Source organism: Lagopus muta, chromosome 3 (assembly GCF_023343835.1).
Source record: "Lagopus muta isolate bLagMut1 chromosome 3, bLagMut1 primary, whole genome shotgun sequence".
Classification (NCBI taxonomy): domain Eukaryota; kingdom Metazoa; phylum Chordata; class Aves; order Galliformes; family Phasianidae; genus Lagopus; species Lagopus muta.
In genome coordinates this window covers 2,548,739-2,566,469 of record NC_064435.1, presented here as the reverse complement: position 1 = coordinate 2,566,469, position 17,731 = coordinate 2,548,739, and the positions used below count along the sequence as shown (strand labels likewise).

Genomic DNA, 17,731 nt, shown 5'->3' with positions numbered 1-17,731 from the left:
ATGTATATGGGGTGTGGGATGGGGCTATAGCATTCTGCAACTCTATGGGAATAATAGGGGATAGGAATGTATGGGTACGGGATATATGGGGCACAGCCATAGGGTTAGAGAGGTGTATATGAGTTGTGTAGGATATGGACATAAGGTTAGTGAGGTATGCATGGGATGTGTAGTACAGGGCTGTTGGGTTAGGAAAGTGTATATAGGATGTTGTATAGGGGTTTACGGTTAGGCAAATATATATGGGATGCATATGGGTTCAAGGCTATAGAGTCAGGGAAATGTGTATGGGTTGTGTAGTACAGGGCTGTAGGGTCAGGGATAAGTGTGTGGGTTGTGTACTACAAGGCTATAGGGGCAGGGAGGTGTCTGTGAGCAATATAGTACAGGGCTGTAGGGTTAGGTAGGTGTATATAAGACGTTGTATAGGGCTATAGGGTTAGAGAGGTGTGTATGGGGTATGTGGTACAAGGCTATATGATCAGGGAGCTGTGTATGGATTGTGTAGGACGCAGCTATAAGCTTTGAAAGGTATATGTGGTCTGCATAGAACTGAGCTGTAGGGTTATTTATCCGTGTGTGGAATATGTGGGATAGTTTTATGACTCTGTGATCTCAATTTGTAGTGTGTGGAAAAGGTTATAAGGTTATGCATACATATATGGGATTTTCGGGTCAGAGCTGTAGGGTTAGTGAGGTGTATATGAGATAGAGGGAACACGGCTATAGGGGTAGGTAAGTGCATGGGTGTGAAAAAGGGCATTTACAGTGTGTGTGTGTGAGGGGGTGATGGAGGGGTCAGAGTGGAGTGGGAGTGGACCAGGGTTGGGTCACAACCAGGGTCAAGACCGTGTCAGGGTCAGGACCAGGTCAGGGTCAGGACCAAGATCATGACAAGGGTTAGGACCACAATTAAAAGTAAGTCTGGGACCAGGGTGAGGATCAGGATCAAAACCAATATAAGGATCAGGATCAGGATTAAGATCAGGATCAGGATGAGGGACAGGATCTGGACCAGGGTAAGGCTAAAGATAGGGATAAAGATCAGGGTCAGGATCAGCATCAGGAACAGGATCAGAACCAGAACCAGGTCCAGCAACAAAGTCAGGACCGGGTCTAGGTCCAGGACCAAGTCCAGAAAAAAGGTCAGGACCAGGATAGGGCCAGGACCCGAGCTGAGCTGGGGGTGGGACCACCGCTATACTCAATCCTATAGGGAGGGAGGTAGCGGGGACCGCGTGTCCCCCCCCTCCCCCCCGCGGCATCATGCCCGCTCACCACCCTCCCTGACGGCCGCTCTCCTTCTCTCCCCGCTCCGCCGCCCCATTCCCTCCCTCCCTCCCTCCCTGCCTCCCTCCAGCAGAGCCTCCGCCTCCCTGCCCGGCGCCTGGTCCTGGCGCGGTTGCCGAACGGTCCCGCTCGACGCCTCCCGGACTAAATGCCTCTGTGACAAGCTCTCCGCCTTCGCCATCTTAGCCCAGCTCAGCCCCGACATGGTGAGTCCCTCCGGTCACCCGCGGAAAGGGGACGATGAGAAAGGGAGGGGTTGCGGGGCGGGAAGGAAAAGAGCAGGGGGACGATAAAATAGAAGAGATGGGAAGGCACAAACCCGAGCCCAAGTGGTGCTGGTAGCGAGCACCCTCATCCCTGGGGGCTTTACATCCTTCCCCCCACCCCCGTTGCCTTTATTCCTCGGCCGTAGCTTGGGGAGGGGAGGACAGACTGGGGATGCTGCTGCATTGATGTCCCCTTCCTCCTTATTCCTCATTCCTCCTGCGTTGTGATTTTGGAACGCTGCTAAAGTGTATGCCTGGGAGGGGGGTTCCCCCCACTCCATCGTCACACGTGTCTTCATTTCGAGCATCATCCCCATCCCATCCCCATCCCACATTCAGGCTTGTTCACCCCTCTGCATCCCCGTCACGTTTCCTTATCACCTGTTTAGGGCTTTTTCGGGTTGGGGGCGGAGGGGGAAGAGGAGGGGGGTGATCCCTGCGCCAGAACAAAAACGGGGGAGTTGCGGAGGGGGGTGTGCGCGAAGTTTCATCCGCTGTCGGCGCAGCGATGCCGCCTCCGCCGCCGCTGCTCGGACGGAGATTCCTCGAAATGCTGCACCCTGAATCAGAGCATCAGGGCGGCTGCCAGGGCACCCAGGGCACTGCCAGGGTGGCCCGAAGGGATTGCTCTCCTCCACCTTGCACTTCTTTTTTTTTTTTTTTTTTTTTTTTTTTTGGTGTGTGTGTGTGTAATTTCTCCTTTTTTGGATGCTGTCCCAAGTTGATGGAGAGGAGCTCCCCCTCCTCTCCTTCCACACTCCTCCATCTGCTGGGCATTGGGAGTTACTGGGCCCGGGCAATTATTTACTAATTATGCCTTGCTTGTTAAACGCTGGCTTAATTCAGCAAAAGGGGAGGGGAAAGAAAGAAAGGAAGGGTGGTGTTGGTAAAGGGGAGGGGGGGGATCACATTTTCCAAGATGAAGGTTCGGTTTATTATTAGAAACACTAATGTATTTGGTCCACTAGTTACCATGGAAACAACATCTGCACTGAAGTGGTTTTAAAGACACAGTGTTGGTTGTGTTTGCCTGGACCCCATGCAGGTCCAGCCACTCCAAGTGGGCTCTTGAGCCCTGCATAGAGTTGCTCTTTGGGTCCTCTGGAGTGAAGCACTGAGCTTCTTATTTCCAAAGCAGCGCTCTGGTTGAAATAGGTTTGAAGGTAGGAGCATGTTCCTGCTAGGAAGGGACCTAGAAAGAGTTCATAGAATCATAGAATTGTGAAGATTGGAAAAGATCATTAAGGTCATCTAATCCAACCATCAGCCCGTCCCCACCATGTCCACTAAATCATGCTCCTCAGTGCCACATCTGTACATTTCTTGGAAACTTCCAGGGATGGTGACTCCACCACCTCCCTGAGCAGCCTGTTCCAAAATCTTGCCTCTCTTCCTGAGAAGAAATTTTTTCTAATATCCAACCCGAGTTGGTTGCATTTGATGTCCCTGCAACAATCTTCTTCCATGGGAAGTTGTTTTGCTGTCTGAAACGAAGTGCAGAAGGGAGGGAACCGTGCTGGTACAGCAGTTGTACCCAAATTGTACCCAGATGGCACTCAAGGTGTCCTGCTGTGCTCTACTGAACCAGCTGGGACCCATATCCTACAGATCTCTGCGCCAGTACTTCAGCTTGTGAAGAGAAGGCTCCAGGGAGACCTCATTGTGGTCTTCCAGTATTTGAAATGAGCTTATAAGCAGGATGGAGACAGAACATTTACACAGATAGGTAGGTAGAGAACAAGGGGAAATGGATTTAAACTAAAAGAGTGGAAATTTAGGTTGGATATTAGGAAGAAATTCTTTACACAGAGGATGGTGAGGCACTGGAGCAGTCTGCCCAGAGAAGCTATGGATGCCCCATCCCTGGTGGCATTCCAGGCCAGGCAGGATAAGGCCCTGGGCAGCCTGATCTAGTGGGTGACAACTCTTCATGGCAAGGGGGTTGGAGCTCAGCGATCTTCAGTGTCCCATCCAATCTAAACTATTCTATGATTCTGTGATTCTGTTATTCATACATGCCCCTGCAGCACTGCATCCGGCAGCTGCAATACTCCAAACTTCATCCTGAGCTTACAGCTGCTTAAACTTTTGGCTCTGGACATTGTGATGACGGATGGGTGAGCTTTGTCCATCGTGCTGTCATTGCGAACAACCCAGTCCTGCTGAAGTCTAGAAGGGTTGCATGATCAGAAGCAATAAATCAAGATTTCTGCTTCAGGAATAGTTTTAAGGCAAAGCTTGATATAAGTGAGCCCAGCTGTGCAGCTGAGCAACCAGGGAAGGTCCTCCGCTCATCTATCTTATGGAAGTGGGCTGGGAAGCACAGAGAAAGAAGTCCGTGGCTTGGCTAAAGCAGAACTTTCTCTAATGCAGGGATAACTTTATGTTCATAGAGAAACTGGGGTTTCTTAACTAAACAGATAGGGAAAAAAAACGTCAATTTGACATGGTCACATACTACTGCTGCCTCAGATCTTGGTGTTTGGGAGTTATCTGGTTACCACAAATTGGTGTAAGCCCTTTATCATCAGTACAGGCATTTTCGCATCTGAGATTGCATTTGGCTGCAGGAGGATGCAGCTTCCTTCCCCCACACATGTTTTATTGTATCTGCAACTTACCTCTCTGCTAGTCTTTTGGGGTTTGGGTCTGAAATTGCTTCCTCCCTCCTCTTTCCAACTCTTCTGGCTGTTGATTGGGATGTAGTTTCACAATTTGTTATTCCCAGACTGGAGTCAGCTCATGAGTTCGTGAGTTCTTTGGCTGTGCTTGGAGGAAAGCTGAGACCTGAATTCCCCCTAAGTAAAGCCCAGCATTTGTCAGTGCTACAGAGCACTGCTCACTCAGGTCCTCCTGGTTTCTTGTCCGAGTGTCATTCTGAGCTGCCTGCCTTCCCCAGAGGTGGCATCTCGTCAGTGTTGGTGTCTGCAGTGGTGACATTTATAGTGCAGTTTTTCATGTGCCTTTGGAGCTCTCCAGACAAGAAGCTCTGTCCGCCTGTGTCATTAATATTATTTATTGCTATAAATCTCCCTTCTGGAATCTTTGGCCCTGGCAGTTTGAAATATTTGTAACCCTGCTATGGGCACTGCTTCTTTGCAGTGAAAAGGGACCTGAAAAGGTTTGTGGTGGATGAATGTTGCTGCCCAGGCGTCTGATTCAGAGCTGCCAAGGATGAGGTTTTTCTTCATGTTGCTTTTGTAGCAGGGAAAGGAAGCAGTTTTCCTTGATTTTGATAGAGTTATGAGCTTGTTCTGAAAGCAGTGTTGGAAAGAGACACCCCTAAACTGTGATGGGACTGTTTGGACCCAGCCCAAAACTGGACTTCGAGCTCAACTCTTTCTCTGGATCTGATTTCCCTTGGATCCCACTATTTCAATTAGACAGAGGCATTTTCTCTTGTTAGTTTGGCTGGATTACTGTCTGACTGTCACTGGACACTAAAAGCTCTTAAATTAAAGAACACAGACAAGGCTTTGCTTCTGTCTTTTCATTTTGGTTTTACCTCACACCCAGCTTGGTAGAAGAATGGTAGTGACGCACTCTGATGCTACACCCACATAATAGCAGTGCTAATGACGAGGGAAGAGGGGATGATAAGGGCAAAAGGAAATTACACAGCCATATGTTCAAACTATACCTTTGCAAGATGTGATCAGTTTGATTAAGGGTCTTGTGATGGTGTTTTACAATGTTTCTTGGCAGTTTGGTGGAGACAGGGAGAATCATAAAATCCTTAAGGTTGGAAAAGACCACTGAGATTATCTAGTACAGCCATCAATCCATCAACAGAAGGAAGGAGAGCAGGAGGCTGAGGGTTTGCAGTGCAGCCTTTCAGTCTTTGGTTGTCTTGTCTGAGTTGGCTTGCGTCATCTCTTCTGCCTGCCATGGTTGGTTCTTTATGAAGTCAACCAAGCTTTAAAGTTGAGCTCTTGGAGCACTGGTAGCGTACAAATTCAAGTTCACTTGGAAATGTGTTGGTGAGATGGTAAGTGTAGGAGTGAGATGTAATGTCCCAGGTTGTTGTAATGCAATGCAATGCAATGCAATGCAAAAAAAAAAAAAAAAAAAAAAGAAGTGGATTTTATGCTGTTAGCTTCACTTTGCACAAAGGCAAGGAACATTTTGTGGTATGCTTCCTACCTAAGGGGACAGTGAGTTCAGAGCTGCTCTCTCAACTCACAACATTTACTTTTTTTTCTTGTTTTTTTTTTTTTTTTTTAACTGAAAACATCCCAATGATGTCTGTGCAGCAGAGAAGAAAAAAATCCTTTTTACCCTGGGGAAATAATGAAGCATAGAGAATAGACTCACAGTGTGCATCTTGGCTGGGTCAGAATGGCTGCTCGGAATGGGCTGACGATACTTTCGATGGAAAATTATGGCAGTGTTTCACTTTGATAAGACCAGGACACTTTATTTGGAGATGAGTATTTTAGCATTTATATTCTACCATTGTTTATCACCTGAGATTTGGGGTCTGGATAAGAACAAAGCCTTTTGCTTGCCTTCAGAATAACCAGCTCTCAAATTCAGTTATTCACAGGTTTCCTTAAGAATAATGCTGCTTCTCTTGCAGTGTTAACTCTTTGAGTTGAAAATTTGAGTTGAAAGAAAAGTTCTCACTATTGCTTGGCTTGAGTTCCTACAGTGTCAAACCATTCCAGTCATGCAATGTGGGTCTAATGAAGAGTTCATTAGGGTTGCTGTATCTGTGTGTATTGGTTAAGCCACAGGGCTTAGACCTTTCCCTGTGCTTGCAGATGAAATCGTGACCTTGGGCTAATCACTTCATTGCTTTCTGCTTCCCTTTCCCCAGCTGCAGCACCCGTGCAGGTGACATCCAAGCCTGCATGCATCCTCATTTGTATGGTGCCCTGAGCCTGAAGGGTGCTACAGAAAAGTCCAAGTGCTGTCATTTCCCCAGCAGAGCATTAGGAACCTCCGCTTGCTCGGTTAGCAAGAGCCGTGCCAGGGCAGAGCTGTGAGCATCTGGATTTCTGAGGTCCAAATCACACGTTTGTACCATTGGCACCTTGTCACCCTGGCCTGCTGCATGTGGATGGAGTGTGTCTCAGCTGATTGTGCCTCTTCTTACAGAGCCCTTGAACTGGAAATATTTCCTGAAATTTCCTGATACTGAAATGTTGAGAGGCTAACATGAAGAGGGGAGATCCAGCTGGGACTACCACCCCTCCCAGGAGAGCTTTGTGCTGACACTGGGGAAGCTTATGGTGCAAGTGCTGCTATGTCTACTCAGGGCAGATCCTTCCCCAAGTCTGTGGCAGCCACTGGGAGCAATCTGTGATTCTGCAAATCATAAACTCCATGCTGCTATTTCTCTTGCTCATCAAGGATGCTCTATTTACTAAATATGGTACAATCCCCCTGAGTTTGTCCAAGCGCTGTTAGCATGGAGTGGATGGAGCATGGACCAGCTGGGTTTTCACCTTCCACTCTCTCATAATACAATTAGGAAAACAGAGAGGATGTATGATGCCTGTTGGTGGCCCAGTGGCCAACCCAGCATTATAACAAACAAGAATTGAATTATTTTTTAAGTGTGGCCTCCTAAGAGAGGAGCTGATTTGTGATCTCACAACATCATTTTTCTGGAAGTCACCTGCTGTGTTTGCTTTGTCACTGCTGACTTGAAGTCCATCAGCATGCACTGCAGGAAGAATTTGGGCTAACCCTCATTGAGTTTGGAGAGATCATGGAGTCAATGATTTTTGATGGGCTCTGAGAGAAAGAGGAATACTGATAGTCTGTACGCTGCTGCAGGTGCCAGGATGCAGAGCAATGCTTGGTGTGCTCTTTTGGTGTGAGATGTGGATGAAGAATACTGCACACATATAACTAAGAATCCACAAATAAGTGGCCAGTGCGTGAACAAATGAAAGTAAAACGACAGAGACAAGGGTTATAGGAAATCCCTCTCAGTGCTGAGCTTCGAGGAGAGACAACAGCAGAATATATTAAAAGAAGGCAGGTAGCACACAAAGTAATAATAGGAGGATTTGGCTCAGCATATTAAGCAGTCATCCCCACATCCCACCTCCTTCAGCTGTCTGCGGATTCGGCTGTCTGTCGATCCAGCGAGCAGTTCAGTCGATATTAACATCTGACAGCTTTTGACTGCTGAGTTTTTTACTCCACGCTTGTGGATTCGCTCGGGGCTTTCGCTGGAAATTCCAGGAGGTGGGATTGCTGCAGCTCTCCGAAGCCAGAGAGCTCCGCACAGCCCTGGCAGCGACTCTTCTGCAGGCAAATGCTGCATCACCCTCTGTCTCTTCATCTGAAGGGGACGTGGGAGAGAGGAGCATGATCAAGTGGCTGTGAGCTTAAAACACTGTGGGATTCACTGCTTCAGCGTGAGTAATACTGAGCCTAATTCACCCTTCACTGTTCAGATGAGAAGAGCTCTGGCATTAACCAGGTGACCCCAGGAGCAGAGCGTGGCTGAGGTTAGTCCCTTGGCTTCAGCTGAAATTAAAATCTCCCTGTCTGCATCTGGGGTGCTGCTTGTCCAGGTGCTCCCGAGGGGTTTGGTGCTCATTTTGAACCTGCAGTGGTTAATGGCTTGTTGCCACGAAGGCAGCTTAGTGACAGCTGCCATATTACCCAGCCATGGCTTACTGCTGCATTAAAAGAGATGTGGATTTAAGCCAGGACACCCGGGTTTTCCCCATTCCCACTTCCCCCTTTGCTAGGGGTCCAAAAAGCAGCTCTCAGTCTCAGCCTGCAATGATTTGAGCCATCTAGGGCCAGAAATGTGGGCAAAGTGGGGTAAGCAGTGTCTCTTTGTGTCTCTGTGCTCAGGACTTGTACAATATATGAGTGTGGGAGTGATTGTATATGTGTCTGTGTAGGTGGGAAGGGACAGTGTGTCATCCACACCTGGCACAGTACCCTCCACACTGATGGCAGTGAGCAAGGGTGAGTTCTTTGAGAGGGTTTGTATTGTTTCTCAAGGTGAAAATGCTGAGGGGAAAGAGGATAATAGCCTTTAAGTGGATAGAAAGGAGTTGAGGAAAGGGAGTAATGCTTTCTGTGTCTGCTGAGGATTGGGCTTGAACTGCAGTGAGAAAAGTTTAATTTAGGTGCAAGGGAAAATCTCCTGGGTGTGGGGAATAGGCAAGTCTCCATCAGCAGAGATGAGCTGGGGATGGTTTGTATGGCTTTGGGGCAAGTGAATGGCTGAGATGAGCTTGGCAGGTCTTTTCCCTGCCCTTTTGCCTGTAAACCAGGTCTCTGTGTCTGTTGTTTGCTGTGTAGAAGGGAGAAAGTGTGGCTGAGGTGTGACTCATTGCTGGAGGGTGGAGAAGTGGGTTGGGTGAGTTAGAGCATTCATTTGGGATGGTGGGTAAGGGCATGTATTTGGGAAAATCACAGAGTGCATCCAGAATTGCACAAAGCATCTTGCTTGCTGACCATATCGACCTGTAACTCTTGCTCCACAGTTATTTTACATTTATCACATGTAATTTGGACCACCAAGTTGCTTAGGAGGCTTAGTTACAGAGTGTGATTTGCAAGACTGAGCAATCTGCTCAGTGCTGAATGGGCCAGAAGAGCCAACCTGGTCCAAAATAGCTTCCAGCTGAAATGCAGGAGAAAAAGCAACACATGGATACAGGCGGGAGTGGGGGCACATGTAAACAGTGCGAGGACTTTAGTCATAGCAGCAAGTCATGGCACATCTGCCATTGTTATGCATTGCACCAATTTGGCTTATATAGAGGAGGTTTAAAGAAAGAACACTGGATAGCTTTCTAGGTGGGTTTTTTTTTGAGGGGGGGGAGATGAGGGGGGAGAGCTTCTCCCACTACAGAGTGCAACGTGGGAGACAGCACAAAGGTGCTTGTTAGAAAATGGTAAGGAGTGGGTGATGGAGGCTGGTTTCATTGGCTCATTAGGGGTGGGAGTCAGCGCATTAGTGCTAAATGGAATTATCTTCCTTTTCAAAGCCCTTTAAGGACTAAGCAGGTTGTGTTTGAAGTGGGAGACAGTTGAACTGTCAAGCATTCTGTACCTGTCTCTATTATGCTCCATAGTGCTTTTGCCCGGAAAAGCCTTTTTTAGGTAGTTCTGACAAGCTCCTTCACCACTGATTCCTGTTGTGCTCTGCCTAAAGGCTTAGGTTGCCCTTGAACTGCCATGCAATGAGATGTGGATGTTAAGTCATTATTATTATTTTTTTGCAACAGATGGCTACTCATTTAAACCAGAATTGAATCTGTTTCCAACACGTTTGTGCCTTAATACTGTTTCTCTCTATGGATAGCCACATGGACAAATTTATTGGCAATATTTTGATATAAAGGCAGTCTATAAGTGAAAATGGTCAATATGCATGAAAAACCACTGTCAGATTCTTAATTATGAGAACAGGAGCTGGAAAACTCCTGAAAGTTAGGACAGTCTAAACAGAAAGTCTGCATGATGTTGTGTGTCATAATGGTCTTTTGAAACTAAGTCTGTAGGTTGAATACTCCCTATCTACCTGCCCTACAAACCAGAAGGATGTACAGAATACATGCAATAAATCTGTGAGAGCAAAATGACACTATTCGTTTCCCATAAGCAAGACAATGGTTTCATTTTTCATGACAAATTGTTCTTGTTGCTTTTTTCAATCTGGATGTAGTGTCAGCCCTTCTCTGGACAGGGAATATCTTACTACTGGGGCAATTTTGGTCATGTTTATACCCAATGGGCACAGTTGTAAATCCAGGGGCAGTTACAGTTTTACTCCCCAGTCACTTAGTTGTGAATGAGATGAGCATCAGGATGAAAGTTGACTCCTGGTGTGCTGCTTTGACATCAGTGTCCCACGTAAAGGGAACCAGCACCAGTAGCTCCCCAGTAACCAGCAGTGTATTTATGCTGAGTAGGTGAAAACAAGCTTGATCCCACAGGCTCTTCAGATTGCAACAGGGAGAAAGCTGTCACTGTCATTGTAACAGCATGCGGCATCTGTGTGATGCACACAAATCACATCATCTGCTAAACAGCTGAAATCCCTTCATATTGTATTCAGAGGCAAATTCCAGCCAACATGCTCCCAAAAAACTCGGAAGACTAATAATGGCTTGGAAATGTGGAATCATAGAATCGTTTGAGTAGGAAGGGACCTTTGAAGTCTACCTCATCCAACTCCCCTGCAAAGAACAGGGACACCAACAGCTGGATCAAGTTACCCAGCGCCCCATCCAGCCTGACCTTGAATGTCTCCAGGCAAATCTTTAACTTCAAGATTTCTGGTTCAACCTTAGTTTGAATCAGGAACCATTGCCAGTGCAGATATTTTCAGTGATTGAGCAGTGAAAGATGGGAAGCTTCTTCCTGGTCCTTACAGGAAAGGAATCACAGCTACAAGCAATAATTTAAAGGAATTAATTAAATTGTTTAGGGATGTCTTGTCCAATATTTGTAGAAGTGCTTATGGCTCATGTTTTGGATGAAGCTTTTCCTTAAAAATTAGCCTTTAATGGGCAATAGAGATAAAAGAGGAAGAGGAAGGCAGGAATTTGTTCTCCATATGAGCATGTCTAGCAGAAGTCTTATCATAGAAACACAGAATACCATGTTGGAAAGGACCCACAGGGATCACTGAGTCCAACTCCTGGCTCCACACAGGAACACCCAAAATGCAAACTCTATGTTCAAGCACACTGTCAAAATGCTACCTGAGCTCTGGCATCTTGAGGCTGTGATCACCACCTGGGGAACCTGTTCCATGCCCACCACCCTCCCCGTGAAGAATCTTTTGCTAACACCCAACCTGACCTCCCCTGATGCAGATCCATGCCACTCCCTTAGATCTTCTAGATACCTCATTTCTGCCTGCTGCCAGATATTCCCCTGATGGTTTTCTCTCCAGGGCCAAGTCAGGGAGGATAAGTATTGCCTGTTCTGTAGGGAAAACTGCCGGTCTGGCATTACTCACCAGCACGACACTGATGGAGTAAAACAAACAGCGGGTTGTTTTGGAATAATTTGGTGAAATGCTGTCATCTGGCATGGAACCAAAATATGGCTTAAAACAGGATAAACAGTCTGGATTCCCCCCTCACTTTCAATTCCCAGTCTGCCACAGTATTATTTTTTTCCCTCTCTTTTTTTTTTTTTTTTTAAATGTGTGTAAATCTTACACATTTCCCTGCAAGGGGCTGCACGCTACTGCTAGGAAGTTAGTCGAGCTGAGGACACAGTAGTGGAAGCAGAACATGATGAGCAATGCGTGGATAGGCATTGTAAATCATTTATCGACTTTGAACTGACTGTCCTCTGTGTAGTACAGAGAAGGAACAATCCAGACTATAGAGAAGCAATGAAGGAGGCTCATTTTTAATATCTTTAGACACTGATCGTATGTCCATACTCTAAAATAATACTAGTAATCATAGTTGTATTAATAGTATCAAAGTACAGAACAAAGGCTCTATCACTGCCCTTTAATTGCTCCCACTGCATAATTGTTATTACTGTTTCTTGGCTTGTTCCAGCAATGCCCAGGGATGGCCCAGGAATGCAGTGGTCCACGGACATTCCACAAGGCAGTACAGATAAGACCCTTCTGCTTAGAACCTTGAGCTTGTATGAACATTAACTAAGCCACATCACTTTGTTCCAAGGTGACATGGGCCAGATGCATCCTGGACCATCGTATTTTCAATTACAGACATAACAAGATAACGTTTTACTGCTTACTGCAGTGCATTTGATGATACTATTGCATACTCTGAATGAGGTTCTATCTGCCTCTGCCTTCTCTCAGAAGAAAGGAGAGTGTACCCATAGAGGTATTTGGTTATTATCAGCCTTTTTCATGTGTATGTGTTTGTGAAAAGTGGTTCTGTTTTCTCTTCTGAAATGTAAAATGTGCTTTAAAGGGAAAGGCTGAAGCAGAATGAGTCTTACTGGGTGCACAAAAGCAAGGATTTTAAAAAACAGGAACTCCGACTGGCTAGTTAACAAACAGTTAAACAAAAAACTCTCTCCTCTCTCTTCTTCATACCTCCCCGTGTTAATATTGCACAGCAGAGAGAGAGATGCTTGTATTTGCTTGTCCTGATGTAGCTCCAGGAACCCCCGAAGGCATTTACACATATCAAAAATCCAAGCTGAATTAAGCTCTGGAAGAGAGAGGGAGTGTGCTATTATTCTCTTCCATTTACAGGGTTTAAAATAAGCCCCTGAGAAGTTAAGGCTGTGTTTTCAGTTTGAAGCAGATCGTTTGAGTGGACGTTGAAAAGATTGGCCTATATAATGGACCTGTGCATATACAGTTGACCTGCAGGCAAGCTGGGAATAGACCCCGTGCTCTTTGCTGGTCATCCCCAAGCTCAGCACGCTGGTTCCCAGTCTGTGGCTTGCAGAGGGATGCTGATATTCAGCAGAGACTCATTAAGCAGTGGTTTCACTAGTTTTGCAGTGGGAAAAGGATGGTGAAGGAATAAAATTGTGTATTTTAAAATAATAGTAATGGGCTATTTAGTGAAAATCATAGAATTGTAAAATGGTTTGGGTAGGAAAGGACCTTTAAAGATTACAAGATTGTACCTCCCCTGCCATGGACAAGGTCATCTTACTGGTTTTGGCTGCTGAAGCTCCATCCAACCTGGCCTTGAACACTTCAAGGATGGGGCATCCACAGTATCTCTAGGCCACCTGTTCCAGTGCCTCACCACCTCACCACCCTCATGTCAAAGAGCTTATTCCCTGTGTCTAAGAATCAGAATCACTGAAGGGTTTGGGTTGGAAGAGACCTCAAAGATAAAATAATTTCAGCTCCCATGCCATAGGCATGATTGCCAACCACCAGAGCAGGATGCCCAGGTCTGTGTTCAACCTGACCTTGAACACCTCCAGAAATGAGGAATGTTTAAGAACAGCTGGCTGGGCAGGAGAATACTCCCTAGTATTAATACAGGAATGATCCAGCCCTCCTTGATATCAGGACTTCACATTCTGGACTTGGGAATGCATTCTGGTAGTCGAAACAGCAGCAGCAAGCTGATTGCTCCGCTGATGACTGGCAGGTAGATAATGCGCGCTGTTAACTCCCGTAATTCTCTACCAGGCTGAAGGAAATTATCCTGACAGTTCCTATTAACGAGCGGTTATGTGACCACTCCTCTGCCCTGAGAGCTTCGTCAAGGCTGTTTACTAAATGCAGATTGCCATGTTGTATCTTGAGAGCAGACTCAATACCAAGTGAAGAGCTAGCAGTTAATAAATAGTAACACGTTAAGGTATCTCTCTGGGTGATTTCTGTGTACTGCAATTACACAAAATTGCCTCTTAGACTGGCCAAATTACATAAAAGTAGCCCTCCGTTCCACAGATACATTCCCAATAATGGGCACTTATTAGTTTTGACATGAGAAGATGGTAGTTATGATATGAAGGTAGCAAAATGAGGTACTAATCCCCTCAATCTCTCTCACAATGACATGGGCTGAGCTGGGGAAGATGTTGGAAAAGAAGTTGCAAGGAAATTATTTGTTAATGACACCACTGAGAGATTTTTCTGCAGGGATCTCAAAGCCTTCCTCAGAGGTTGGAAGATACTTTGGTGCCTTCTCAGTGCTCCTCTGCTCTGAATTAAATGAACCCTGTAGGGCTGCTGCTAATTCTGACTCACCAAAACATCTCCTTTTAGTGTGATCCTAGTCTTGTCTTCACTAAATCCTTGATACTGCTTGTATTTTGGGGCCCTGCTTTTCCTCTCTCCCATCCCTAGCAGAATTTGTATTAGTGTGTATGACCAAGCTGAAATTTCTCCTCTGGTAACACAAGCTTAAATGTCTGCTCTGTTGGACAGAGCAGACCGACAATAACCAGTGTAAGAAGCATGTCTTCCCAGGAGATGAAAACAGAGCCTTCTATACCTGTAATTTCACCACGGGCCTCACCAGCTGGCATGGACCCCTGCAACTGGATAGCTGGGTGTCCATGCTACTTTCATTGAGCACAGCGTGAGCAATGGTGTATGAACAGCACCTTCCTGTGCTATGGGATGGGGTATGAACAGGAAGGGGCAAGGCTTTACTCCTTTTGGCTCTGCAGAATCCTCAGAGGTGGATACATGCATCAGCAACAGCACTATGAGCTGAATTGTATCCAGAGTCTTGTTCTTACTCAGATGAAGGCTGAAGATGAAGATGCTGCATATTACCCTGGAAGAATAGCCTGGGGCCAGGGAGCTGGACTATGAACAGCGGCTGATGGGTGATAGCTGGAGATGACACTGGAGATCCATCACATTCAAATCTTGCTCATAGATTTACACCTGTCTTTGTTACCTCTGTGCCACCAAGGTAACAGAAAAAGCCTGACCCTGAATGAGAAACCTAGAATCTAACCAAAAAGGGATAAAAATATTTTCAAGATTTTTTCATGGATGTCAAGGACATCCACCGTTCATTCATTCCTCTTAGGTTGTTTTCTTACAGCAATGACATAAACCACTTTGTTCAGAAAACTATCACTTTCATGAGTACTGGTAAAAGCATTATTCTCCAGCAATTTTAACAACTCTTTGATAGCTCTCTGCTTTGAAAGTTGTCCAACCAGCAACAAAATCAACAGAATGTGGCTTTAAAAACTGCTCAAGAATTGTGAAAACCCTTTAGTCTAGTGGCACAAAAATGGTTTCTGAACAGTTCTTGGAGTAAAGCATACCCATTAGGTCTACTTCTTTTTTAGAAGAGTAGAATGAGCCTCACTGCTTATGGCTTGTGAGAAAAGGTAGAGGGTGCTGGACTTGGTCTTACAGCGAGGAAGATAACCACAGCCCACAGGCATTAAGATTGACAGCTGCAAAATGATAAAATCAAACTCCTCACTTGTGTGTAATGATATAACAGGACAAGAATCACAAACCATAGCTTGGAAGATTTCATATGGGATAGTAGGAAAATATTTTCACAGGCAGAATAGTTTGGTCTTTTAGTATGGACATTGCCATGACTTGCCTCACCTAAGGCTGGTGATAGTCTTGCTCCAAGCCACAAGTTGTGTTAGAAGCCTCCAGATGTCCCTTGCAACCCATACTTCTGCAGTTCTCTATTTTCATGAATCTTTAATTTCAAATATGCTAGAAGTCAGGCTCAAGGCAACGATTCTGAATTGCAAACACATTCATAAAAACAAAGCGTAGCACCTTAAGTTCCCGATGTCTGCATTTAAACTGGGAGAAAAATAAATAATTTAATCAGTGACTTTATTAGTAGGCTGTCATACCTATAGAGAGTTTGTTCAGCCTTTCTCAGTATCAAAGATGGGGAAAGCAAAAAGAACAGCTTGCTTGTGAGGTCTCAGGCAAACTGCATGGCATTAAGAAATACCATTTTTGACTTTGTTCTAATGGGAGCCTGTTTGACCCTGGAGCCAGAGCAGAGTAATGGAACAAGCACAGCTCAAATGCAGTCACTTTTCAGTACTGTGCAGAAACTAAGGGGAGGAAAGAAAGACATACATGTCTTTCATGAGAATGCAGAGGGAGGAGAGCCAGAGAGGAGTGTTAAGAGTGAAAAGAAAAGGCAGGAAAGCAGTCATGGAAAAATGGTCAAATTAAGGGAGAAAGGAAGAAAAAGTAGGGGAGAAAAAAAGGACTGAGAAAGGAAGAGGACGAAATAGAAAAGAAGAAGGAAGCAAAGCAAAATTGTGAAGGAGTGTCCTTCTGCCCTGTTAGGCAGAGCGATGCAGCGGCAGGACAGCAAACAGCCCCAGGCAGTAGCACTCGTTATTTCCATCCTAGCTGATGTCATTGATTGCTTTTCTCCTCCTTTGTCATGCTTGCTGACAGAGTCATGGGACTTGAGACTCTGTTCCTACCCAGCCCAGGCAAAGGTTTCTTTTCCAGTTCCATAGGAGAACAGTCTCATGTGCATTTTGAGATGCTTCCAAATGCCATGCATCAGCAGACATGGGGAGGTGAAAGAGGCAGGGCTGGGCCATTTGGGACCATCTTCTGTCCAAGCAGGTGGACCCCCTGAGTCTGTCCTTTGTAAGCAATGACTTTATTCCTCAGCTGTGATGTTGGGAAACTCCTGTAAGACTTTCTTTCTCACTTTAAAAACACCTTGATGTCATTCTGTTGGTATTACTATTTCTTTTTAAATCAGTCTTTCTTTTTCCCCTCTTCTTCCTCCAAGGAAATTTTCCTTGCCAGCCTCAGATCCCACAGCATCCAACCACCTTCTGTCAGGGGGTTTAATTAATCAGAAGAAATAAAACAAACGATGCTTCATTTGCCAAAGGGAAGAAGTGTAGGAGGTGGGAAGGAAGACGAAGAGGACAGAGAAATCTTAAAAATGTAAAAAGAAAGCAGAATTCTAAGATATAAAAGCCTAAGCCTTTAGGATGTTTTATTCCCAAAGAAGTATCTCTTACTACAGGCAGTGTTTTTTTTATAGTTATCCACTCTCACAGTACCAACAGAGCTGGCTGGATGAAGGGGTCAGAGAGGATGTGGAAGTGAGGGGAATTAAGGTTATTGTGTTTTGAGTGCTGGGATAAACTCTACTCATCCATTAAAATCCGATCTCAATTTCTCATGTTGCTCTCAGATGGCGTGAGTTGCATGTCTTGATTTATTTGTTGTTTTCTTTTTTTTTTTGCTTTAATGGAGCTCCTCCCCGACTTTTATCCAGTTACCCATGAAAAGTCAGTGAGACAAGACCTACTTAAATCAAATGTCACAATCGATGATCATCCCGGGCCACCGTTTGTGTGATGTGAACTCATATTGCCGAAAGCGAGGAGCAGGGAGAGAAAAGAGGGTTGAGACTGGAATGAGAGAACACAAACCAGGCCACGTCTGAGCAGCTTGTGCTCCCCAGTTTATCACAACCATCTCTGAGGTGGGGTAACTTGGGTTCTTCAGGAAGCAAGCAAAACAGAGATGGCAAAGGGAGAAGCTATGATTTTGTGCCAGAGATTGCATCTCTTTTCCATATCCTGACTAAATCAGAAACTTCTGTTCACAGAAGATTCCCCTCCACATATCAATTTATAACGAGCAGGATACAATATTTTAGCACTCAGAGCACACGGAATGTGTCCAGTTTCAACTTTTTTAAATGAGAGACAATTTGAAAGGTTAATATTTTCCCTGAAATTTCTTACTTTGTGTTTACCTACTTCCCCCTGAAAACAGCTTC

At 45.4% G+C, this 17,731-nt stretch overlaps 1 protein-coding gene across 2 annotated transcripts in view; it reads left to right on the top strand.

Annotated features, from left to right (window-relative positions):
• ADGRB1 (adhesion G protein-coupled receptor B1) overlaps positions 1 to 17,731 on the top strand; it is a 277,331-nt gene that overhangs the window by 189,736 nt on the left and 69,864 nt on the right. Inside the window, exon 18 of one of the 2 annotated variants that reach the window (XM_048938834.1) lies at positions 1,361 to 1,496. In XM_048938834.1, coding sequence (XP_048794791.1) covers positions 1,361 to 1,496 — 136 coding nt within the window. The remainder of the gene's footprint in view (positions 1 to 1,360; positions 1,497 to 17,731) is intronic. The other variant, XM_048938835.1, reaches the window with a different exon arrangement.